The following is a 26541-nucleotide window of genomic DNA, read 5'->3' on the forward strand; positions in this document are numbered from 1 at the left end:
GTACTGGTTCACGATTTACATGTGTAAAAATAGTTCCACGGCACTGTAGCTCACCTGGATATGTAGACAACCGTTTACAATGTCTACAAAAGTTGCTGTCAGTCGCGTGTGTGATATGCAAATATTAAAACTGATGTTGAATCCAACAACAAACTAAACAAATACCAAATCTGATAATGTTCACAAAAATGGCCCCGTAATGGCATAAATAGGTTTTCCAATATGGCTGCCAGGTGATGTCATCATTGGGGGGTATGTGGAATTCCATCCTCATTGGTTTCTGAGAAGATGTTTAGGGGGGATGACAGATGACCCATGACTGATGCTGGACAAACAACCATGACATAAGATAAATTAACATCTGTCAGGTGAACTAAAGCAGTAGAGTCTCAGTTTTATACAAATCTGTATATATGATATTGTATGTAGTATTTCATCATTGTTGAAAAACTCAAGTATCAATAGAAAATGTCTTTCAGTGAAAAGTTTATTTCGTAAAATACAAATATAGTTGATCAGGTAGAAGGTTTAAATATAGTTGATCAGGTAGAAGGTTTAATGCAAGATAATACATATAGTGAAGGTATTCCATATTGCCAATCGGATATCACAATCTCATAAAAATATGATTGTTCATTTTTCTCAGAGCTGGGTAAGTTAGTTTCAGAGAAACCACAGACCTATTTCATAAGCAGATAAAATCCAAAACATGTCATGGTTAGATGGTGTCAATAATTAACTGTGTTCATAAATACAGTAAACTATGATTATAACGAAGATGCTTATAACAAACTGATGGATATAACAAACTGTTTTTTGGTCCCCTGCCCGCGCTGTACATATGCTTATAATGAACTACGGTTATAACAAATAAAAATTAGTGGCCCCTTTGAACTCATTATAACTGTAGTTTACTAGAAATTAGAAACTAACAATTGAATTCAAGTATATAAATCGATAAAAAACTGTGTTCATAAATAGAGTAAACTATGATTATAACGAAGATGCTTATAACGAACTGATGGATATAACAAACTGTTTTTTGGTCCCATGCTTTCGCTGTACATATGCTTATAATGAACTACGGTTATAACGAATAAAAATTAGTGGCCCCTTTGAGCTCATTATAACCATAGTTTACTAGAAATTAGAAACTAACGATTGAATTCAAGTATATAAATCATAAAAACAATACAATTATTGCAAGCATTATCATTTTTAAATAAATAAATATATTGTTCAGAATAACAGGCATTTATATGAATGTCCACCATACTGTGGCGTTTGGTACATTCTAGCCAATCAGGTGAAAGGTGACAAATGATGGTTTGGTACATTCCAAGCCAATGAGGTGAAGGGTGACAAACGATAAATAACTAGAAATTAGAAACTAATGATTATATGTATATAAATCAACAAAATGGGTCACAAATAAGACGAATGATGGTTTGGTGCATTTCTAGCCAATCAGGAGAATGGTGATAATGATTGAGTTTATTGTAACAAGACCCATTCAACCAAGCAATCTTAGCGATCCCATACTTAACTAAGACATTATTGTAACAAGACCCATTCAACCAAGCAATCTTAGCGATCCCATACTTAACTAAGACATTATTGTAACAAGACCCATTCAACCAAGCAATCTTAGCGATCCCATACTTAACTAAGATATTATTGTAACAAGCCCCATTCAACCAAGCAATCTTAGTGATCCCATACTTAACTAAGACTTTATTGTAACAAGCCCAATTCAACCAAGCAATCTTAGCAATCCCATACTTAAGTAAGACTTAAAACAGTCCCAGTTCTAAGAACTGTAGAGCAGAAGCCCTGCTCAACATCAGATTTATTTTAACTAGTGTTATAAATTTCATAATTTTAGCAAAGACAATATTTTTTGCAAATTTTATAATTCATAAATAACAAAATAATGCAAACAATATCATGTTGGTAACACACTCCTCCACCCTTCTTGAAGAACCCGAGACAGACTTGATCTCAGCGCAGCATACGAGGGAAAGTAGGCCATGTTTTCAGCCTCATCTGGGTCCGAGTCCCGCAGGTACAGCTCTGTCCCATACACACGAGACCAGTTCATGTGGAACGTCCCGGGATCAAACTGGACCCACTCAGTGTATCGATACTGCTGCGTCCTCATCGTGTACCCCATGATACGTATGTCCTTCAGGTGGGGCTTGTCACTGTTCTCTTGGGGCTCCACTGACGGACGAGGGTACTGACTAAACACAGCACTCTTCCATGTAAGTTGAGTTTTCTGTCTGGACGAATCAGTGTCACTTATATTGTGGATGATCTTTGCTGCACTAGCTCCTTCAGTACAGAGGTCAATCTTGAAGGGATTTGGCGGACATGTTGATGGCACCTCCAGACCTGCCAATTCCGATATTGTCGGAAACAGGTCCACTAACTCTATCAGGTCGTTTGAAACTTTGTATTTCTGTTGCGAAAAATCTTTGGATCTGATGACATAATATTCCTTGACATAATTTTTTTTGGAATCAATTTTTTTACGTTGAGTTTGTACAAGATTTGATCGGTTGTAATTTTCATTATTGTGGACCTGTTTTAAAGGATCTTGGTACACGAAGGTGGTGTCTGTGTCTTTGTCCGTGAGCCCTGGAACATGGATAATGAGTGGCACACGCACCGATACCTCAAAGGTACTGTACTTGGACCATTCCTGATGTTCTCCCAGGGACCAACCTGTGAACAAGAGTCAGTGAGTGAGAGAGAATAGGGGTAGGTGAGAGTGAGTGAGAGAGAAGATGGGTAGGTGAGAGTGAGTGAGAGAGAAGATGGGTAGGTGAGAGTGAGTGAGAGAGAAGATGGGTAGGTGAGAGTGAGTGAGAGAGAAGATGGGTAGGTGAGAGTGAGTGAGAGAGAAGATGGGTAGGTGAGAGTGAGTGAGAGAGAAGATGGGTAGGTGAGAGTGAGTGAGAGAGAAGATGGGTAGGTGAGAGTGAGTGAGAGAGAAGATGGGTAGGTGAGAGTGAGTGAGAGAGAAGATGGGTAGGTGAGAGTGAGTGAGAGAGAAGATGGGTAGGTGAGAGTGAATGAGAGAGAAGATGGGTAGGTGAGAGTGAATGAGAGAGAAGATGGGTAGGTGAGAGTGAGTGAGAGAGAAGATGGGTAGGTGAGAGTGAGTGAGAGAGAAGATGGGTAGGTGAGAGTGAATGAGAGAGAAGATGGGTAGGTGAGAGTGAATGAGAGAGAAGATGGGTAGGTGAGAGTGAGTGAGAGAGAAGATGGGTAGGTGAGAGTGAGTGAATGAGAGAGAAGATGGGTAGGTGAGAGTGAGTGAATGAGAGAGAAGATGGGTAGGTGAGAGTGAGTGAGAGAGAAGATGGGTAGGTGAGAGTGAATGAGAGAGAAGATGGGTAGGTGAGAGTGAGTGAGAGAGAAGATGGGTAGGTGAGAGTGAGTGAGAGAGAAGATGGGTAGGTGAGAGTGAATGAGAGAGAAGATGGGTAGGTGAGAGTGAGTGAGAGAGAAGATGGGTAGGTGAGAGTGAGTGAGAGAGAAGATGGGTAGGTGAGAGTGAGTGAGAGAGAAGATGGGTAGGTGAGAGTGAGTGAGAGAGAAGATGGGTAGGTGAGAGTGAGTGAGAGAGAAGATGGGTAGGTGAGAGTGAATGAGAGAGAAGATGGGTAGGTGAGAGTGAGTGAGAGAGAAGATGGGTAGGTGAGAGTGAGTGAGAGAGAAGATGGGTAGGTGAGAGTGAGTGAGAGAGAAGATGGGTAGGTGAGAGTGAGTGAGAGAGAAGATGGGTAGGTGAGAGTGAGTGAGAGAGAAGATGGGTAGGTGAGAGTGAGTGAGAGAGAAGATGGGTAGGTGAGAGTGAGTGAGAGAGAAGATGGGTAGGTGAGAGTGAATGAGAGAGAAGATGGGTAGGTGAGAGTGAGTGAGAGAGAAGATGGGTAGGTGAGAGTGAGTGAGAGAGAAGATGGGTAGGTGAGAGTGAGTGAGAGAGAAGATGGGTAGGTGAGAGTGAGTGAGAGAGAAGATGGGTAGGTGAGAGTGAGAGAGAGAGAAGATGGGTAGGTGAGAGTGAGTGAGAGAGAAGATGGGTAGGTGAGAGTGAGTGAGAGAGAAGATGGGTAGGTGAGAGTGAGTGAGAGAGAAGATGGGTAGGTGAGAGAGAGAGAGAGAGAGAGAGAGAAGGTGGGTGGGTGTTTGAGTGAGTGAGTGAAAGAGAGAGAGAAAATTGGTGGGTGGGTTGAGAGTGAGAGAGAGCGTGTGAGTGAGCAAATTGTTCACTCCATACCACTTCCTTCCTGCATAGACTGAGGGATAAAATATGTCTGCCACCACAAATACTACATGATCTTGGACATGATTGGTCTACTGAACACAGCACTCCGTGAAAATGATAAAAGATGGCCTAGGGTCAATTTGTAGACATTGCAAGTTTCTAAGTCATCCAAACTCTACATTCAGACAAGGAGCCTATTTGTTTGTAGACCTCTTCACAATATCTGCACAGACACACTTACCATGGTCTCCTACTAGAACCACGATGGTGTTGTTGGCGAAGCCGTGTGTGTGCAGAGCCTCAAGCAGCAGCCCCACCTGGCTGTCCATGTAGCTCGTGGCCGCGTAGTAGCTCTGCCGCATCAACAGCTGGAACAATGTCTTACTAAGTATTACAGCTATACATCATAGGGGCCAGATAGACCAGGTTTTTTTTAAATATCTGTTGACAACGAGTTGGCAGTGCACATGCTTTGTAAATCCTGCAATCGATCCGAAATCTGCACAACAGTTTACCAACCGGATTTCTATTTCATTGTGTAATTTTGATTATGCGTAGACTCATTGGTCCAGCAAAAACGTAACTCCATAATACCAGCCTAGTTTGGTAAGGGTGGAAACTGGACTTTTATAGTCAGTTAACTCTCTTGCCTCGGTAAGATGCCTGTCATTATACAGTACATAAACTTTGTTTCTTCTTATTTGACTCACATGTCATGTTGGTATTAGTCAGTTGTCCTTCTTTGCCATTATGAGCGAGTTCATGGACTCTATTCTCAGTCTAATCACAGGGTTGTCTGCACAAAATGTTGTATATGCAGCATCGAGATACGTATCGTATCATGTGACACCTGTATTGTGACATGAGCATACAGTATGATAATGTTAAATCATCAGCTAGGAGGAAGAACCTGATACTCGTCGGTGACTGGTCCGAACGGGAAGCTGAGGTTGAGACTCTGTATGTCGTCCCTCTCCCTCAGGTCCGTCCATGGGTTCCAGGCCACCAGGGGGAGCCGCAGGGGAAATGTGTGATGGCGGGCCAGCTGGATCTTGTTCAGAGGGTACAGATCTACAAATACAGAGTGTCAAGTTGAATCATTTCTTTGGCTGGATGCTAAAATTACAATATCGACAAAATTATTGGGTATGATAGTCTCTCTTACAGACCCTGTTACAATTATATATCAAATACAGCCCATGCAAGTCTATAATGTTTGGCAAGTCTAGATTACTGCAGTATCTGAAAATGAAGAGAGTCACTGGGCTCCCTTTTATTATATTTTTATTAAGATAATTGAACAACTGGTTTTTTTCTGTATGATATGTTCATTTCAGAGACTAGATGTTAGTCTAGGGGTATAACAAAGAGAATGGCTAAATAGTAAGGTCAAAAAGCAAAATATGAAAAATAGGGCATAAGTCAATGGCTGCCTTTCATAAAAAATCAGACACCGTATTTTCTTGAGTATAGTGCGCAGCCAAGTATAATGTGCACCCCGCTCTAGCGGATTCAGTATTTTGGAAAAAACAAATTTTGGATATTATGTGCAGAAAGAAATGACACAGTGTAAGTAGTGTATTGAATCATCCATGAAACATAAAAACATTGTGGTTAAAAATCATAAAGTTTACATTGGATGAACGATGACGGACAACATGCAATGACTCACAATCAGTGATCGAGTTGGGTTTTAAGTTGCTTTCAACAGAATTTCAGTTCTATCACTCATGTCAGCTTAAAGGGGGTCTCTCAGGCCTCTTATCAGTCCTAGAAACTTGGATTCTATTTATTCAAATTTCTACATTGGTATGTTAGAATCCAATTTCCCGTAGTGGCACTTTCCCAACACCTCTTGTGTCTGGTGTTAAAGGTTGGTTGGTTGGTTTGTTGTTTTACTCAGCAATATACCAGCTATATGATGCAGTCTGTAAATAATTGAGTCTGGACCAGACAATCCAGTGATTGATATCATGAGCATTAATCCACGCAATTGGGATTGATGACATGCTTCAACCAAGTCAGCGATCCTGACCACCCGATCCCGTTAGTCGCCTTTAACGACAAGCATAGTCACCTTTTACGGCAAGAATGGGTTGCTGAAGACCTATTCTACCCCAGATCTTCACGGGTCTGGTATTAAAGGGACTTCCTAGTCATATTGCTGTGCCTGCCTCTGGTGTAGCTCCCCTGTACTCCCTCCCCGACCAGTTCAACCCCCCTCCCTCCCGTTTAAATGCTCATCTTAACTAGAGCTCAAGGTAGCACGTCTTTCCACAGTAGGTTTTATGGGTCACAGCTTTTCATCGAGAAGGAGCCACATGGGCAGATCACAACTGAGATCTTCAGTTGTGTTGGTATTGAATTCGAATGTGTACCTCAGGTGCTTAACTTTCACAGAGACGGTTGCAGCCATCACTTTCACACAAGGTGTCCACTCTTATCTATGACGTATATTCACAGCAGTGAATGGCCATTTTAATTCTCCATTTGGAACTGCCCACTTAAGTTCATTTTTGAGATATACTATTTTGTTCATAAGCAACCAGTTGAAGATTATCCTAATTACACTCCTACAATGTGTAGACCTAGGCTGGAGATTGGCACCAACAGAGAGGCAAAGTTTGAACAACTGAACCATTGGAAAATGTCAATTTTAATAATTGTCATGAAAATTTCGCAAGGTACAAATGCTACCCTTGTTTTTTCGCCTACCCCTATATTCCTTAGGGTACTTGAGCGGTATGTGGGGTTTGTGGAAGCCCACGGCCAGGAAGAAAGGCTGGCTGTGATTGGCTGACATGTTCTTGAGAAAGTTGACAGCAAATTCGCGACTCTGTATGTCCGGCAGTGATCCTCCAGGCTGGTCCTTGACCGTCACTGGACATACGATGTCCATGTACACATTCCCCTTGGGTCCGGGACATACCTGGTCACAGATAGAAAACCTTGTGGAACATGTGTGGCGGACATAATCATGTCTTATATGTGACCAACCATGAGACAAGGCACATATGGGTGAAAAATCACATTTTGACTTCTTACTATATTTTAAAACTACAGTATCTTAGGAACACAAAAATACATTTGATAAGCTTCAGTTCAAATTTATTACAGAGATACATGGCATCAAATATTTGGACTCGTTTTCTGCAATGTCCCATTTTCAGTTGGTTGGTTGGTTGGTTGGTTTGTTGTTTAACGCCGCACTCAGCAATATTTAAGCTATATGACGGCGGTCTGTAAATAATCGAGTCTGGACCAGACAATCCAGTGATAAATATCATGAGCACCGATCCACACAATTGGGATCAATGACATGCATCAACCAAGTCAGCGAGCGTCCCATTTTCAGACTTTTTATTGTTTATGTAATGATTGCAGTTCTTAGATGTAATGTCTGATTAATAGAATGTAGACATGTATGCTGAAATGCTTGTTTGAAATAATTTTGTTTACATTATGAACTAATGAGAGAAAAATATGATACTTTTTTTTTACAGTCCGCACACATGACGATTTTGTCAAAGTAAGTTGACGTCAAACATCTTTTTTTATGACGTCACAGCACAATTGTATCCTAGCACCCATGAGGTACCATTTGTCCTGGCGGGTCATATATCATGATTTAAAATAATCGCATTAAGCACCCTGCTCCAATAAATGCCACCTTGATCAACTTCTGAAAACAATCTGCAGATAATTTTGCTCTGTAAGACACCCCTCTCCCCTATTTAGACCGAAAGTTTTCATGACACATTTGTATTTTCTTGTATATATTAGAGATAATTTACAAAAGAACAGCAGAAGGGGAATATAAATATCTGAGTCTGGACCAGACAATCCAGTGATTGACATCATGAGCATCGATCCATGCAATTGGGATATGACGGCATGCTTCCACCAAGTCAGCGAGCCTGGCCACCCTATACCTTAAGTCATCTTATGACAAGCATCCAGCATCCTGTTAATCCAGCCAGTACTGCTCCAGTAAAATTGTCTGGATTAACCAGTTAGAAGATAAATAAATTACCGGACTAACAAAACATTGGTAAGTAGTTATGTCACTTTAACTTACGAAAACATTCCTAACAGTAATAATCTTGAACATAGTGTTTCTGGATTAACAGGTTCCAGACTAACAAGGTTACACTATATACATCTCAAAATTTTGACATGCTAGGGTGCCATTCCACTAATAGATCTTAGCAATTAGATGAACTTCTATACCTAAACATAGACTTACAACAGTCTTAGTTCTAAGATCACATTATGGAACGCAACCCTGGTTTTTACGAATGGAGGATCATGATTTGTGCTGATAATTCCATGACATTAGTATTCAACGTAATAAGCACCCAGGGCGCTCTCAAAATTAGAAATAGGGGGCTCTTATTAGAATATTATTTTGGTGAAAAAAACAGAGTTGAAAGATTAATTTCGTGGTTTATGCTGACAGCCTGAAATGTTTATATACGACAGATATATTTTTCCAGAATTAAATTGTCCATAATTAAGGGTGCATATAACACACGAGTGCTTATTATACGCAAATAAATAAGTCTTGTGTACATTGATCAAACAGAAGAGGTGCTAATTGGGATTGTTCACTAGCCAATATATTAGCAAATATCGCCCTGGGCGCTTATTAGAGCGGGGCGCTCATCACGTTGAATACGGTAGTTCCAGGATATGACAATTAGAGTTGTTAATTATGAACTGTAACGTCAATTATTTCAAGTTGATGTTGGAAATGTTGCTTATTTTCCCTAACCATATTATTAGTTTTCATATGACTATAGTTAATCTGTCATACAACACAAAGCCTTACAATTATGTGAATTCCTTAACTTGTTCTGAGCATTATATTACCAGTAGCATGGAAGCATCTGAGATCTTCTTTTTTTCAATTATGGAATTCAGTTCAAGGACTTCAAAATGAGGTCAAAATATAAAAAGAAAGATAAGAGCCATGAATCATAGCATACATGATATTTTTAATATATGCAATATAATAAACAATGGGTCAAAAGAGGTCAGAAATGTACAATATGCTGCCTTCATAGCAACATTAAATGTGTATCAAGTAACACCATGATAAAAGAATATTGTAGAGTTGAGTTCAAAGTGCAGCCAGCTGTTAATTGGTGGACTACAAATCAAACCAGAAACAAACATCATCTACTGCACACCCAAATAATGATGGCTATCAAATGATTCATGCATAATTGGTTGAGTAATGGACTAAACTCCTATCTAAAATATTGCTGCCAGGTCAGCTAGGTTAAAAACTGGACAAGAAACATGGGTAAACCCAAAACTGTAATTGGACAAAATGTGAGCAGGGCTCACTAATACCCCTGACTTCAACTCAAACATATTTCTTAAGTTAAAACATAAAATAAGCAATATGCTTTCATAAAATCCACTTATCAAAATCAAACTTTGCATTGCACCTCTCCTCTTGGTATAGATACTGTACCCCCAATTGAATAGAATCCATGAAGTTGTTTTCAAGTTATAGGTCTCACAAAGGTAAAGAAAAATATTAAAAAAAGTTTAAAAAAGAGAAATTACTGGGTTTTTTTCAGAAAATCAAAATTTTTTAAATCAAACTTCACACTGCACCCTCTTTTGGGTATAGAAAGTGTTCACCAGTTGTTTTCAAGTAATAGGTCACACAAAAAATGTCTTCAGAAGGATGGACAGATGGACAGACGGACAGAAACCCTTGGTATAACTATATACCCTCTTTTAGGGCAGGGGTGTAATAAGGCCAAATTGGATTCAAACCTGTGAACATTGGCTTTTGGCATGCCTTCGGGATGCAACTCTGCACAGTAATTTGCAGTGTTTCCCCTCCCCCATTATAAACAGATTCAGCAGTAACGTTGTTCTTTACTCAACTTACCAACACAATGTCAGATCAAATATTTATTCCAACCTGAAAAAAAAAATGTCCCCCAAAATGAATGTGTTAGTGCTTTGCACTTTTCTAAAAAAAATACACTAGCCTGAAGCCCCAGTCTAGCAAATTCTGTACAGTCTAATAAGCTAAGCTAATTATAGTCCATGTAATAACACTAAAATCTACTGACAATGCTGCTAAGAACCATGTTTGAGCTAGTAGTCTCTGGGAATTGACTGGAGCCTTAGACCCCTTTAAATGTGACAGGAAGAAGACTGCTGTTCAACATTGTTCAATGAAAAACACAAGGCTGCAATTAATTACTGAGGTCCCCTGGACTCAAACCTTTGTAAGTCAAGATGAAACCCTGGCTCGGAAATTGATGAACATACCTGCACGCTACTATCATGAACCAATATCATGAACTACTAATATCATCATGAACTACTAATATCATGAACTACTATCATGAACTTCTATCCAGAAATTTCAAGCCCTGGATAGTCAACGTCAACATCTACAAGTAACCTATAAACACACACATACCTTGGCCATCTTGTATACCTGTGTTGGGGGGTGGTAGGCGGGGACGGACCAGCTGTAGGGGTAGTCGTCGGTGTGGCCGGATGACACACCTGTGTAGTGACACACATGTAGAATGATACAGGTAGACACTCATGCCACTTAGACTTTTGTCCTGAACACCTTATTGGTACAATTTCTCCTTTAATAGTTATAGAAGGAGTATTGTTTTCTGTACCAAAATGGACATGTCCTTAGCTGTTCCACACATCCCTAGGTGTTCAACATTGTCCCTAGATGTTGTACATTGTTCCTAGATGTTAAATATGTCCCTAACCATTCCACACATCTCTAGGTGTTCATGTTAATAGCTTTTCTGCATGTCCTTAGCCGTTCACACATCCCTAGGTGTTCAACATTGTCCCTTGCTGTTTTATATGTCCCAAGGTGTTCAACATGTCTCAAGGTGATCAACAAGTCCCAAGGTGTTCAACATGTGCCTAGCTGTTTCATATGTCCCAAGGTGTTCAACATGTCTCAAGGTGTTCAACATGTCCCAAGGTGTTCAACATGTGCCTAGCTGTTTCATATGTCCCAAGGTGTTCAACATGTCTCAAGGTGTTCAACATGTCCCAAGGTGTTCAACATGTGCCTAGCTGTTTTATATGTCCCAAGGTGTTCAACATGTCCCAAGGTGTTCAACATGTGCCTAGCTGTTTTATATGTCTCAAGGTGTTCAACATGTCCCAAGGTGTTCAACATGTGCCTAGCTGTTTTATATGTCCCAAGGTGTTCAACATGTCCCAAGGTGTTCAACATGTGCCTAGCTGTTTCATATGTCCCAAGGTGTTCAACATGTCTCAAGGTGTTCAACATGTCCCAAGGTGTTCAACATGTGCCTAGCTGTTTCATATGTCCCAAGGTGTTCAACATGTCTCAAGGTGTTCAACATGTCCCAAGGTGTTCAACATGTGCCTAGCTGTTTCATATGTCCCAAGGTGTTCAACATGTCTCAAGGTGTTCAACATGTCCCAAGGTGTTCAACATGTGCCTAGCTGTTTCATATGTCCCAAGGTGTTCAACATGTCTCAAGGTGTTCAACATGTCCCAAGGTGTTCAACATGTGCCTAGCTGTTTCATATGTCCCAAGGTGTTCAACATGTCCCAAGGTGTTCAACATGTGCCTAGCTGTTTTATATGTCTCAAGGTGTTCAACATGTCCCAAGGTGTTCAACATGTGCCTAGCTGTTTCATATGTCCCAAGGTGTTCAACATGTCTCAAGGTGTTCAACATGTCCCAAGGTGTTCAACATGTGCCTAGCTGTTTCATATGTCCCAAGGTGTTCAACATGTCTCAAGGTGTTCAACATGTACCAAGGTGTTCAACTTGTCCCTATCTCTTCAACATGTCCTCTAGCCCTACCTGGATGGAACACTTTGCCGACAGACTGTGTGAAGTAGCCATTCTGCTTGAAGTGCTGCGGCAGTGTTGTGAAGTTGCCGGCTGCCTTACGCCAGTAGGAGTAGAAGTCGTACAGGCGGGTGGTGTCAGGTCGTCGGCTGGTCAGAAATGATGTCCTGCTAGGTCCACAAAGAGCTTGCTGGAACACATGCATGTAGTGAAGATTTTAAAGTTTAATATTAACTATAAAACCCTAAGCTTTAGGGTTTAACAAATGTCATTGTCTTCATGGAGCCAACAGGACCAGTGCCTTAGAGATATCATTGGTCCCACAGAAACATTTCACTAAAAATTCACAACGAACATCACGCAGTAAGATGTATACTGCCTATGTGTTAAACAAAAGTTTACACAGGACCAGTAACATTTTGAAATTCATGATCATGTTCACTGGCATGTCTCCATCTTCCTGAGACTGACTATAAGTGTCCAATTTCCAGCCTTGCCAGAGTTATGTTTTGGCTGGACTAGAGTTTATGCATAGTCCAATCAAAATTGTGTAACAGAAAAGATATCTAGTTCGTCACCTGGGCATCAACAGATATTTTCCAAATCTTTTCATTTTCTTAAGCATGGTGCTCAACTGACTTGATGCCCTTCAGAAGGTAAGACCCATTTTATTACAATATAGATCTTGATTATTATGGATGCCTCCATTTTGTTTGAAATGAATGCAAGTGATATGAGAGGTGGAATCTGATTGGTCAATAGGAGGGGCATAGAAGGGACATAACTTGTAATAGCCACTGGTGGTGCTACAATCGATCTGCAAAATACCAGTCTAGTTTGGCCAGGGTTTATAGTCAGTTAACTCACTTGCCTCAGGAAGATGGAATGTGAACCAGTGTACTCATCAATCCCTTGCTTTGGAAAACATTCCCCACATATATCTGAAAGTATGTTTATCTTTTAAATGAATACTTTTATTAATGGGGTGGACATACTGGGGCAGTATCCACTGAATGTGTAAAGAGTTAATTAAAATGCAGATCAGATGTTTATAATACTGTAGGTGTCACTGTACTTTGCAGCTCATACCAACCACCCTTGTTTAGTCTGATTGACTGATGCTTGTGACGTAGCTCGAATATTCCAGACAGCTATCCAAAACAACATTCATTCACCCCAACATTTTTAAAAATGGGGAAATTAATAAGTTAAAGTAACATATTTTGTAGAAAGAATATTAAATAAATGTTTTTTGAAGTAATGGTTTTACAAGGTAAGTTCAGTCAAGATGTTGTACAGCTTCAAAATGTCATATTTGGATTTAAGGAAAAACAAAATGACGTACTCAACTTGTTTTTTTATTTTAACTTAATTATACATCTACAAAAACAAATTCATACCAAATTGTAATGGTCTGAAGGTTATGTTAACAAATTTGTATCATTTCCACAAGTTCATTACTTATTCAGAATGCAAACATAGAAAGTTCATGACCTTCTGGCACTCATGTCTCAACCAATTTACATAGATAAGATTTATCAAAGTCCAATGTTGACACTGCAATAGTATTAGGGTTGGGACGAGTCAAAATTTACTACCCGGGTACCCACCCACCTATTAACAGACCCTACCCGGGTACCTGCCGTAGGTCTCAAGAGATCGCTACAAACTGTCCGATTGGGTAAAGTTTGACTGTAGCCCTGGCAAAATGTATTTAGATACACGTGTAAAACCAACTGTTTATGCATACACTAAAGGTGAATGCATGAAGTTTGTTGTTTTTTCAAACAAATTAAAGTCAGAAGGAATGCGTGCACAGTCAGAAAGAAATGGGAACATTAGTGACTTGTAGTGTGACCATTGAGTTTTAGATAAGTTTTGTCACTAAACAGTATATCCCTTGACTAACCAGGGGTCCGGGTAGTCCTGTGGGTACCCGGGTCCTGCTCAGTACCCACCCGACCCCCCGAGTACCCGAGTTACCCGTCCCAGCCCTAATAGTAATATGTCTGTAAAATAACTAAACTGTCCATCAAAGTGTCTCTTTGAAATGTGGTAATACCCAAAGATTTTGCATGTACCTAAAAAAGAAATGTGAAGAAAAAGATGAAGATTTTGTGTTTGAATTAACAAATATTAACAAGAAACAGTTTGTAAACTGTATAAACATTTTTTTTCAACATAACCATATTTAATAAAATCAGTTCACCTACCACTCTGTTAAATGAGAAAAGGCAATAGTTGATATGTATTTTCATGAAAATAAATTTCTAATGAAAGAATGGGGCCTTTATTTCCCCTACGTACCTGTACAAACGTGTTATTAAACAACACTGATTTACTCGCCAGGTTGTCGATGTTAGGCGTGACCATCAAACTGTTGCCATAGCAACCTAGTGATGGTCGCAAATCATCAACAGCAATGAACAGGACATTCGGCTTGGCTAAACCTGTAAACAACAAACGTTTTTACTGTGAAACTTGACAACAACTTTAACACCAACTGAGAACACCCAACACCTTTTAAGATACAATGATTACTTTTCTGCTTAACTGCTGTACATGGGAACATGTATGCCCTATAGAAAATATTTGGACTTTTATGTACAAATAAGTATGTATCAACAGAAAGGTGTATGAAATGAAATGAGTTTATACATTGTAAATCCTGTACATTAAATTGTAATTAGAAGTCAGGGATGAAACTTGGCACTAGCTTTCAGTGGGTGTCCTTGTAAGTAAAATAGCTAACAGTAGATTCATTTTGTGATAGAAAATTCTATAGACTATTATACAGTGTTCCCGTTTACTGGTAATTACCAGTTTTTTACCGGTAAAATTAGGCTTTCTTTGGTAATTCAGGTGACTGCCAGTCCCTCCTGACTGGCAAATAAAATAAACCTTATTAATCTTTGTTGTTGAACAAAACATTGGAGATATTCATATAAGTACATTTTTTTAACAAAGTCAGCTTGTCTGTTACCATCAGGGTTTCCCCTTGTCTATTTTTATTGCAAGGAAATAACATTGCTTCAAGGTTAAATATCCATTTGTAGTGACTTTGTCTCGAAATATTCAAAAAAGGAGAAAAATGTGACTGCACATTATGTTGAAAGAATGAAAACCAGGTAATTTTCATACATTTTTTTATTTGTTGAAAGTTGGGACTGGCAAAAATTAGGGGGGGACTGGTAATTATTACAGCTGCCAGCCCACGTGAACTGGAAGTTTCAAAAGCCAGCGGGAACACTGTTAAGTTAAAGGACCCAGGCTCCTAACAGAGTAAATATAAAACACATCATTGTGGTGCTGCACCACTTCTTGATTCCTTTATTATGATGGGACTGTGGGTAGCATGAAGTTTGTTGTTTATTGTTAAACGCTGCACTCAGCAACATTCCAGCTATATGATGGCAGTCTGTAAATAATCGAGTCTGGGCCAGATAATCCAATGATTGATATCATGAGCATCAATCCACGCAAATGGGATATGACATACATCAACCGAGTAAGGGAGCCTGGCCACCTGATCCATTTAGTCGCCTCTTACGACAAGCATAGTCGCCTCTTATGACAAGCATTGGTTGCTGAAGACCTATTCTACCCCGGATCTGCACGGGTAAAGAAGCATTAAGCATGTTAAGGTTAATGCATATTGGTGTAATATTCACTCATTCATCACATAACACTGTGTGCTTGACTTTTAGGCTATGATTCTCAGTTCATCTTCTTCATATCAGCAATAGACTGGCTTGGAATGTCTAAGGAGCATTCACACAAGAGTTTGAATTCTGCTGTGACCAAAATTTATTGTCCAAATTGGCTTCCCAGGAGATATCGCTTGGATGTTGATATATTTTATATCAGAACACATATACATTCTATTTATCATCCAAATTCATTCTTCCTACTTTTTTCATTCATGACCAGTGTTTTGAGTGTAAAATGTACAGCTGACCAGCTTCCGTGGCAGAGAGATTAGTGATGCCATTTGGTTCTGACATCATGCCAACCGATGACATCCCAATGGTATGTAAAGCATTGTGATGCAATTTCATTGTAATCATTCCTGTGGAAGCCAGTTAATTTTAGGGGATAAATTTTATTATTTTTATTATTTATTTTGTGGCTGTTACATCACTAGTTACATATCTATATTACAGTTGTCACAATGACAACATTTATACAAATAGTAATGATAGTGAAAACTACAACAGTATTAATCACACAATAATAGAAATACTAAACATATAACAATATTTATAATTAATAAACTAATTATTTTTATAGCGTATATGTACGAGTGAATATTATACTACTCTATTTTTTATCCCTGGGATGACAGCATGAAATGCATGTGCAAAGGAAGTCTGTCATGGGATAATATACACTGATTCAAGTTTGTGTAAATTATTCCAGGATACATTTTCCTATTTCCACTTAGGTATGTTTCACTGGGATGAATTACCCTTAATCTCTGGACATAACCTATCCCAGATTTCCCACACTAAGGTAGGATACTATACTCTAGAGTAAAACCTCCCCTGAGATAATATTTAGGTAGGATATAATCCTTGCTTACATATACAACCACAACATTCAGACTCAGAGAAAAATAAATGACATAATTTTGACTTCTGATCCATATCCCACAGGAAATTAATAACTTTATAAAGGCGGCACAATAATAAGACAGTATTCACAGCTTACAAGTAACACTAGTTTTAACACCAACAGTGTACACAAGCTAATCACTGGATCAACTACATTGCTGGTGGTGGCCGTTTTCACCACCTCTCCATCTTATCGTTGCTATTCACTGTACACGCACCTGCATACGCACTATTGCTGATAATTGACAGGATGACGACAAATATATCTGCACGTAGTAACTTGTTCATAATTCATCATTTAACAAGAAGTACACAGCTGTAAGAGGAATACCGGAATCAGTCCCACCTCCTGAGAAGGGAGATAACTCTGTATCTCTATAATGGATTGATTTCTGGTGCTTAGGCAGAGGATTTGTTTTACAGAGATTTTTGTTTGTTTGAGGTTTTTCATTGCGGGCCCGAATGCTTTTTTCTTTGAAAATTATTATCAATTAAATTAAGCACTTTTGAGTCCTTCATTATAGTGACTTATTCAACAAATAGCTATATGAATGAACGTTCGGATGTTTGTTCCCGTAAGAATCCCTAATGAGCACATATTATATATAAAACAAGTACCCTCGGAATTAACAACTACATTAGAATAAACAACATTCCTTGTGTCGTCACATCATACCCTTGTTGACACCACACCAAACTGTATTTGATATCTATAGAAAATATTTTTCCACGACAGATAATGTTTGGATATGGATAAGGCCACAATAAACCTTCTTTTTTTCTAGATTTTCCTGATTTTAATTATAAGTACGACGGTTGCATGGTATGTGATTTATTAAAAAAATAAACTCGTCAGCATCGCGTATACCGTAATTATCGGTGGATGTGATAAAGCTTCACGAAACATGAATGATTGGTTATGTTAGGCGGGGTTCGTGTTGGTCGTGAGGCGAGATCAATCAAATATGGCCTTCTTAGAGATGATCTGTTGCATCCGTGTGTGTGTTGCATATTGAAACACGTGTTTACATACAAAGGAATGTAATGTTATTTTAAAGGTGCATCCAGCAATATTCCAGCTACATGTACCTCACTACAGCCTGAACATAATCGAATCTGGGCCAGAATGACCAGTGGTTGATAGCATGAGCAAACGTTCGACTCCATGAGTTCGATACCGAATAAAGTTACAGGGTCTGACCACCAGATTCCCATTCAATTCGGCTGTTACGAGAAGCATGAAGTAAGTGCTGCATGGGGGGTGTCAGAGGACCTGGGCCCCGTTCCACAAAGCCATCTTAGCGCTTGGGTGATCGTAACTCCCATACTTTAACACTGGCTTACGATAGTCGTAGCGCTAAGATCGCTTTTGTGGAACGGGGCCCAGGCTTGTATCAACGCCAAGTATTGATCAGCACGTGATCTCCGTGTTAATTAAAGTTACCGCCACCTCCAGTTCTGACAGGAAAGCAATAGAAAATCTATTTCATGGATAAATTACATCAGGGAGACTATACAAAGACTCCTTGATTACATAAGAGAACATATACTTTCGCAGTCTCAATATGGGCTGTACAGTTAAATCGCCCACCATACAGCCCAGACTTAGCCCCCGGTGACTATTTCCTGTTCCAGCAAATTAAATCTGCCCGTGGAAGACACTTCCAGGATGACGAGGACATAGAGGTTAGAGAGCCAATTTGCGGATTTCTATAAAAGTGAAATTAAAATCTTGAAGGACAAATGGAATAAGTGTATTGAGATGAATGGAGATTATATTGAAAAATAAAAGTGCAAAAGATATTCTGCGACTTGGTCTTATATTGAAGTTGCAAAACTTATTGAACGCACCTCGTATGTACAAGTTCTATATAGATTCTGTTCGTACATGTATAGTGAAATATATTATGTGATCTGATGCATGAAAGATAATCGTCGTATTATTATATGACATAAGGCATGCACCATCAGTTGATAAGATTGCCATCTGTAGACGATGCAATCTCATTAAAATCCGATCTTAGTTCTCGCTACCGCTAAACAAAGCGGCAGCGAGAACTTAGATATGATTTTAATTAGATTGTAGACGATGGTACATAAGGAAACGACAACGTGTCAGGATCCAATAATGTTACATTCGTCACACTGCAACAGTGTGTGTTAGATGATATCAGCTCGTGCACATATCTAATTACATGACGTATTCTACTTTATCAGACCACAGTATTTTTATAAATACATTTTTTTCCGATGAACTTAGTGGCCTTTATCATTGTACATACGTAAATAGTGTAGTAATGTTTTGAATACATTACATCATGTGTGTTGAATTATTTTAACCGTTAGCTGTTGAACGTCTCCAGTATACAAGGAGTTATATTGTCCCATAAATATGCTGTATACTTCTATAAGAAACAGAGTGTATTATTTGTATTGTATTGTTTGTTGTTTAACGCCGCACTCAGCAATATTCCAGCTATATGACAGCGGTCTGTAAATAATGGAGTCTGGACCAGACAATCCAGTGATTACTACAATAGATATACTAGATGGGTTAAAAACTACAGTGTATGTATACAATTTATAGGCTTCCTGAAAGAGAAACGTATCGCTTTGTCGCATTTAATTTCATTCTTTGTCTATAAATTTATAGAATCTATGTTTTTTTTAGTTGTAACTCAAACTCACAACCGTTAAAATACATTGATAAAAACAAGAATGAATACCCTATTGAATTTATTTCGTAATTCTGTATTAATTTCAAGGTCTGTTTATTTGGTCAGCGTTTAAAAAAACCACATTTATTGCACAATTAGGTTCGAATTATTTTCTATTTCAATTAAACTAATCGGATTACAGGCGATCACAATGTCCATTAGTAACAGTGTGTTATTATTTGGCCATCATAGCAACTGACAAGGTCCAACATGTGCACGAGTATATGAGTTTGCTGTAACGTGAGATTTCATTGGTCCCAGGACACGCTAAGCCAATCACAGGTCTTTTTACATCCCTTTTACGGCTGCACTACATACCGGAAGTCTGGAGTGACGACAGTTTGTATTGAGATTCTAAAGTGAAAAGTTCAAGTTGTAATTAATCGTCGAAACAGTGTGAGTTATCAGGTAAAGCAAGGGAACCTGAAAAACATTTCTTACGATTGTATAGATAGTCCTGTTTTTCTTAGACTTTTAGACGTTAATCGAAAAGAGGTAAATTTATCGGTCTGACTGAAAAGCGAATTACTCACTACTCAAATTTAGTGTTATCATCAACTGATCATTTGGCACATATAGAGCCATGGAAATGTATTTTGTGTTGTGGTAATATAGGCCTAATTATGTGTCATTATCGCGATTGCCGTGGTAATGGTTGTGTTATTTGTCATTCAAGAAAAGCAGTTGTTGATTGTGTGAAATCTTGACATGATTGCATTCACTGTTGTTCACACTATCAACCACATACCTGTCTCAGAACTGGATTTGTTAACAGGAAACTGTAACCAAGGTGTTTTATTATAATGTTCATTCTAGACTCGAGTGCAACCTTGAGGCCTGCCTGAGTGCCTCAATAATGCCAATCATGCAATAAGAACCTTCTAGAGCTCTGTACATTTCCCCTAAATGTCAAAAGACACAGTTGAATAAGAGATCCGGGGTAAATAGGTCTTCAGCAACCCATGTATGCCTTAAGAAGCGACTATGGATGTTGACTAGAGGTGACTAACAGGATTGGGTGGTCAGACTTGCCGACTTAGTTGATTGCATGCCATTGTATCCGAATTCCGTAGATCGATGCTCATGATGTCAAACACCGGATTGTCTGGTCCAGAAGCGATTATTTACAGAATGCAATCATATAGCTGGAATATTGGTGAAGTGTGGCGTTAGTCAACAAACAAACAAAACAAAAAACAAACAAACAGAGTTGAATAGTTCCTCATAAAGACACCCAAATTATATAATAAGCTCATTAAGTTGGTTAAGGGCCACAACACAAGGGCTAAAACAGTGTGTGTTTTTTAAAGACAGCTGACTGCTGTTGATGGATTTGTGTTCCAATTCTGCACTTTCCATCTTTGAAAATAATTTTAGAATGGGAATGACAGTATCAGTTATGGCACTAATACTGCTTATGGAGAAGTAGGGTTGCACTTGAAATAAGAAAATAGATGAAAATAATTTGGGAAAACATTTATGTTTATTAGCCAAGAATTAGTAAATTATGTTATTTTTGTTGATAACATGTCACTAAATGATGTAATTTTTTTTTTTTATATACATTAGATTAGTATGCTTCCAAATGGATATGCTATGTCTTTGTGTCCTATTGTGTAGTTACTCATTTACTATCAGACTGAATCTTGACCATTGCTTTATTCTCATTACAGCTGTGACCATGGCTAACATGTTGGAGAATCAGCTGCTTCAAGCAGCCAAGGTCGTTGAAGGCCAGGTGGATGCTGAGATAGAAAAATTGGAAAAGATGGACGATGATGATTTTGAGGCTTTGAAGAGACGAAGAATGGAAGCCATGAAAAAAGCATCTCAGCAGAAACAGGAATGGCTGGCACAGGGTCATGGTGATTATTCCGAAGTTGCAAATGAGAAGGAATTCTTTGAAGAGTGCAAAAAAAGCAAGAAAGTTGTGTGCCATTTTTACAGGGAAAGCACTTTTCGCTGCAAGATCGTGGACAAACATTTAAATATCATAGCCAAGAAGCACTTAGAAACCAAATTCATCAAAATAAATGCTGAAAAATGTCATTTCTTGGTGGAGCGTCTTCGCATAAAGGTTATGCCCACTTTGTGTATTGCCAAGGATGGCAAGACCGTGGACTACATTGTAGGCTTTGGGGATCTGGGTAATACAGATGAATTCCCAACTGAGATGTTGGAATGGAGGCTGGGGTGTGCCGACATCATCAACTACAAGGGCGACCTGATGAACCCACCTACTCTGGATGGCAGCAGCAAGAAGAACATCCTGCATCAGAGCAAGGCGAAGAAGACCATACGTGGTGGGGATAATGACAGCAGTGATGATGACTGGTGAACATCGTCATAGCAACCGGTTGCCATGATACAGACATTGAAAATGGTGCAGAACTTTGGAGCCTCTGAGATGAAGCATTTGTAATACCATAATGGCGGGTTGGAGATTACATAAGAGTCATTACATTCTTTATACGCTGTGATGACCAGGCTATGTTTATGTAACATAATCTGCTGCATGATGAACAACTATATGTAATATAATTCAGGGTTTGAACTTAACACTAGCCTGCTCGCCTGGGGCTAGTACAAATTCCTGTGGACTAGTAAAATTTCCCATTTTCCCTATTGTCTTAACAATACAAGGGCAATTTTTATATTTACCTGGGCTAGTCAAACGTTCAGGTTAAGTTCTAACTCTGTACTTCCATCTTGGAAAGGTCATTGGTTTTGGTAGTGTAAAAGTCATAAAATAATTTATTTATTGTAATTAATGTATTCTGTTTTCAGAAAGACATCTAATAGCTTTGCACATCCACCATGCTATTTTTTGTTGGTGTTGCTTATTTTATTTTCTTACTTAAATACTACATGTAAAATATGAATTAAAATACTTTATCACCATAACCTTTTGACTTCCATTATTCAATGACACTGGTGCCATTCCTCAATGGTTGGTATTATATTGCTGTAATAAATTAATGGTGTTTTTGTTTCTTGGCGACAAATATCTCATTATTTTATCTTCTTAAATCAAACTTTCTTTTTATACAGTATGCAGTTTTTCTACTTCTATATAAGTATGGAGGGTTTTCACCTAAGGAGGTTCATATTATCATATTACATAGACATACCAATTCCCAGATGACAAGAGTAGGTCTCATTATGAATAAGTAATCAGTTTGTTGTTGTCTGGTGTAATGTTATCAAAGACATAGTTTAACAGATAAGCCACTTTTCTTCTCTATTCGGTTTATGGATTCATGGATTCTTCTGACTGAAACTCAAAAGCTCAATCATAAGATAAATTAGCAACTTTATATTTATTTTTCTTTGCAAGACAGCTCTATCTTTGATGGATAAGAAAATATAGAAAACTACACAAATCGTATAAGAATACAGTGTCCATTATCTTGGTTTATGGATTCATGGATTCTTCTGACTGAAACTCAAAAGCTCAATCATAAGATAAATTAGCAACTTTATATTTATTTTTCTTTGCAAGACAGCTCTATCTTTGATGGATAAAGGAGAAAATATAGAAAACTACAAAAATCGTATAAGAATACAGTGTCCATTATCTTTTTAATTCAGAAAATGATTAAGTGCATTGTATCTGTTCTCTGACCACTGTCAAATTCTTATGAAGAGAAAATAAGCTCAGGAGTGAATAATAATATACGTGTTTATACTCGCAGATACTTAGGTTTTGCACAGTAATAGCATATATCTTTTCTTGCTAAATCTATCAACACAAACAATGAAATAAAAACTTGAGCTGCACAAATAAATTTTCAGTAGAGTCGGCAAAAATCTTAACATGCCACACCCTCACACCAAAAGTGTTATTTGATAGGCATTACTTAGAAGTTGACGGATGACAAAGTGGACACAATTTATGGATAACAGCTTCTTTAATTACTGTAAAGGCAACATTTCTGTATTGATCCTTAAGCCGTGGTCTTGCTTGACACCAGTATGAGGTGGGCGGTCGGGTAGCCTAGTGGTTAAAGCGTTCGCTTGTCATGCAGAGACCCAGGTTCGAATCCCAACATGGGTACAATGTGTGAAGCCCATTTCTGGTGTCCCCCGCCGTGAAATTGCTGGAATATTGCTAAAAGCAGCGTAAAACCATACTCACTCACTCACCCAACAGTATGAGGATCTATACCGAAACATTGCCTTTACGGTAATTAAAGAAGTTGTTATCTAATAGATGAGGTGTTTTGACACACTCTTGTAATAGCTCCCCGTAGGGATTCCGAGTCGGAATTGGTTCCGAGTAGCCTGTGCTGGTCTTTGTTGTGAGGGAGGTACGGGTGGCCCAGTCGTCTAAGGCGCAGCGATTCACTGTGCAGAGTTGCGTCCCTTGGGCACGCCAGAAACCTATGATTGTGGGTTCGAATCCTGGTTCGCCCAAATTATGTTTCTAGGTTTGTCGGCACCATACCCATGCTTATGGGTTTCATCGAAGTGGTAAACGTCTAAGACCTGCATCAGTTCGGGCTTTCTTCCCACATTAAGCTGACACGCCGCGATATAACTGTAATACTGTTAAAAGCGGCGTTAAACCCAACTCTCTCTCTCTCTCTCTCTCTTTGTTGTGAGTTCTGTTACTCAATGGGTTGGATGTTCAAGAATGGTGACTTGGTTGATTGTGTGCCATCGTATCCTGACAGAATGTGATCACTTTATCAGTCACTAGTTTGTCTGGTCCAGACTCCAGTATTTCTATACCACTGTTATTTAGCAGGAATAATGTTCAGTGTTGTGTTAACCAAACGTAATGGCTCCAGACATCTAAAGGATGGAATTGCCATGAATATTCAAGCAATATGAGTCCCATTGACCCACATCGGCCATGTGCATACACTTGGTAAATAATTGGAGGAATATGAGCTAATCAGTAAGGCAGATCACAGATCAGCACATTGATATGGTACATGATATGAATAAGATACTGTCACATCATATGGGAGCCTGCTGGAACTGGTACAACGGTAGTGTCTTGCTAGGTCACAGAAGGTGGAGGCTTCTCATCCCTTGTGCAATAGCAAATCCCACACCTACACCAGTTGGTAGTTACAAGGTTATGACAACCAGCATCAGGTAATTTATATCTTAACATGTTCATACATTGCTCGATGTGTATGCTGAGCTATGTCTGTGAGGTCACATTCATATCTGCCATGGTGTAGTTGACTAGCTGAGCCTGTTCTAGGGTAGAAATATTTATGAATGCTATTGCAAACATCTTTCTTTATGAGGTTGGGGGCGGTTGGGTAGCCTAATGGTTAAAGCGTTCGCCCGCCACGCCGAAGACCCGGGTTCGATTCCCGACATGGTTACAATGTGTGAAGCCCATTTCTGGTGTCCCCCCGCCGTGATATTGCTGGAATATTGCTAAGAGGGGGGTAAAACCAAACTCACTCACTCACTGTATGAGGTTGAACTTCTGGAATGATATTCATTCATGAAGTTTCTTGTGAATAATTTGGTAGAGGGATCAACCAAGCTAAATGTCTCTTCTCTTCACCGAATCTGTTAATATATTTTACAAATGAAAAGGGCGGTGGGGTAGCCTGGTGGTTAAAGCTTTTGCTCATCATGCCAAAGACCCGGGTTCGATTACCCACATGGGTACAATGTGTGAAGCCTATTTCTGGTGTCCCCTGCCGTGATATTGCTGGAATATTGCTAAAAGAGGCGTAAAACCATACTTACTACTGATGAAAAACAATTCCAAACCATGGTCAGTGTAAGGAGAATTATCATTCCATTTTTTTATGCTGAAAACATTGAAAATGTATTTCTTTTTTCATTTTGACGACCTTGGCTTCACATTGAGAAAGGGGCGGTCGGGTAGCCTAGTGGTTAAAGCGTTCGCTCGTCACGCCGACAACCCCGGTTCCATTCCCGACATGGGTACGATGTGTGAAACCCATTTCTGGTTTCCCCCGCCGTGATATTGCTGGAATATTGCTAAAAGCGTCGTAAAACGTCACTCACTCGCTCACATTGAGAAAAGTGTCTGTAAATGAAGTAATGTAAAAAAAGGCCCCAACTTCATTGGAATTTGGGCAAAGAACATGCAACTAGTAACATTGCTGAACTTATATATATGAGAAAAAATTAAGTGAGATTCACTACTGTATTGTAGCACATATGTAAAGAAATTCTCAAAATAATCACACAATATGGATAGTTTTTCTGTGTAATAATCTGTGTTGTGTGATTATTTTGTGAATGTCTTTACATATATATAAGTATATATATTTTTTGTTTTAACCATGCCAAATGAATGTTAAAGATATGAGATGGAAAGTATTAACATTTTTTCACATTCATGTTCTATGCCGTGGGGGATTCTCTCGAACACTTTGGCTTAAGAATCATCTTTGATTTTTTGCACATGCATTTTTGCATTACTGATATGCAAGTGGGAGAAACTAAGACGTTCATGATGTTCAGTGGGGCTATATGGGCAGAACACCTCCCTGTTGTCGTGTTTGTTTGTTTGTTTGTTGGTTGTGTATTCCCACAAGACTCAGCAGTATTCCAGTTATTAGATGGCAGTCTGTAAATAATCAAGTCTGGACCAGAAAATCCAGTGATTGATATCATGAGCATTGATCCTAACTGGCATACGATGTCATGTAATCAAAAAAGTCACCAAGTCTGATCGATTTAGTCGCCTCTTTACCACAAGCATAGGTTGATAGGGACCCATATTCTTACCTAGAGTGTGTAAAATGGGGTGAAACTTATCGTTGTGGATGTTGGGTGGTGTGGACTGGAGAAGTGTACCTTTGGTCATGTTGGCAGCAAATATTTTGTTAGGTTGCTTAGCAACCATAGGAAGTTAATCAAATAGAATGCCCCGCTTGGTGGTGGTGTTTGTGTGTGTGTGTGGGGGTGGACTGTTAGATTTTAAGACCATTTTAATTACCTAAGAGACCATGTATTCTGAAAAATTATATTTTTATCTACATTTTATATGAATGCGTGAGAATTTCCCAACCTTGCGTGTGAGGATAAATGATAAATGCGTGAGACTCACGGGAGATGCGTGAGAGTTGACAGGTATGCATTCCTTG

At 38.9% G+C, this 26541-nt stretch overlaps 2 protein-coding genes across 3 annotated transcripts; one reads left to right on the forward strand and one right to left on the reverse strand.

Annotated features, from left to right (window-relative positions):
- Window positions 1-500: 500 nt before the first annotated feature.
- Window positions 501-17076, reverse strand: LOC139449534 (iduronate 2-sulfatase-like). The gene is made up of 8 exons (XM_071230972.1): window positions 16949-17076; window positions 14425-14567; window positions 12130-12307; window positions 10731-10819; window positions 6992-7205; window positions 5187-5347; window positions 4518-4644; window positions 501-2727 (listed from the first exon to the last, which is right to left on the reverse strand). The coding sequence occupies exons 1-8, from the start codon at window positions 17016-17018 to the stop codon at window positions 1946-1948; spliced, it is 1764 nt and encodes a 587-aa protein (XP_071087073.1). The 5' UTR covers window positions 17019-17076; the 3' UTR covers window positions 501-1945.
- Window positions 17077-19760: 2684 nt separating this feature from the next.
- Window positions 19761-22301, forward strand: LOC139449902 (thioredoxin domain-containing protein 9-like). Of its 2 annotated transcripts, none has more exons than XM_071231493.1 (2): window positions 19761-19843; window positions 21121-22301. In XM_071231493.1, exon 2 carries the CDS (start codon window positions 21129-21131, stop codon window positions 21783-21785), a length of 657 nt encoding a protein of 218 aa, XP_071087594.1. In that variant the 5' UTR covers window positions 19761-19843; window positions 21121-21128; the 3' UTR covers window positions 21786-22301. The 2 variants fall into 2 exon arrangements, with proteins under 2 accessions (XP_071087594.1, XP_071087593.1); XM_071231492.1 differs by having other exon boundaries at window positions 19770-19855.
- Window positions 22302-26541: the final 4240 nt, after the last annotated feature.

This window comes from Haliotis cracherodii, unplaced genomic scaffold, assembly GCF_022045235.1.
Source record: "Haliotis cracherodii isolate W230 unplaced genomic scaffold, xgHalCrac1.p SCAF_8, whole genome shotgun sequence".
Classification (NCBI taxonomy): Eukaryota; Metazoa; Mollusca; class Gastropoda; order Lepetellida; family Haliotidae; genus Haliotis; species Haliotis cracherodii.

What these genes read in the sequence shown, in the direction of transcription:
- LOC139449534 (XM_071230972.1), bottom strand. Translation starts at nt 17,018, where the DNA reads ATGAACAAGTTACTACGTGCAGATATATTTGTCGTCATCCTGTCAATT. An exon ending in GTACCCTAAGGAATATAGGG is followed by an intron (nt 5,348 to 6,991) that starts GTAGGCGAAAAA and finishes CTGTATTTGTAG; the next exon opens with ATCTGTACCCTCTGAACAAG. An exon ending in CAGTCACCGACGAGTATCAG is followed by an intron (nt 4,645 to 5,186) that starts GTTCTTCCTCCT and finishes ACATTGTTCCAG; the next exon opens with CTGTTGATGCGGCAGAGCTA.
- LOC139449902 (XM_071231493.1), top strand. Translation starts at nt 21,129, where the DNA reads ATGGCTAACATGTTGGAGAATCAGCTGCTTCAAGCAGCCAAGGTCGTT.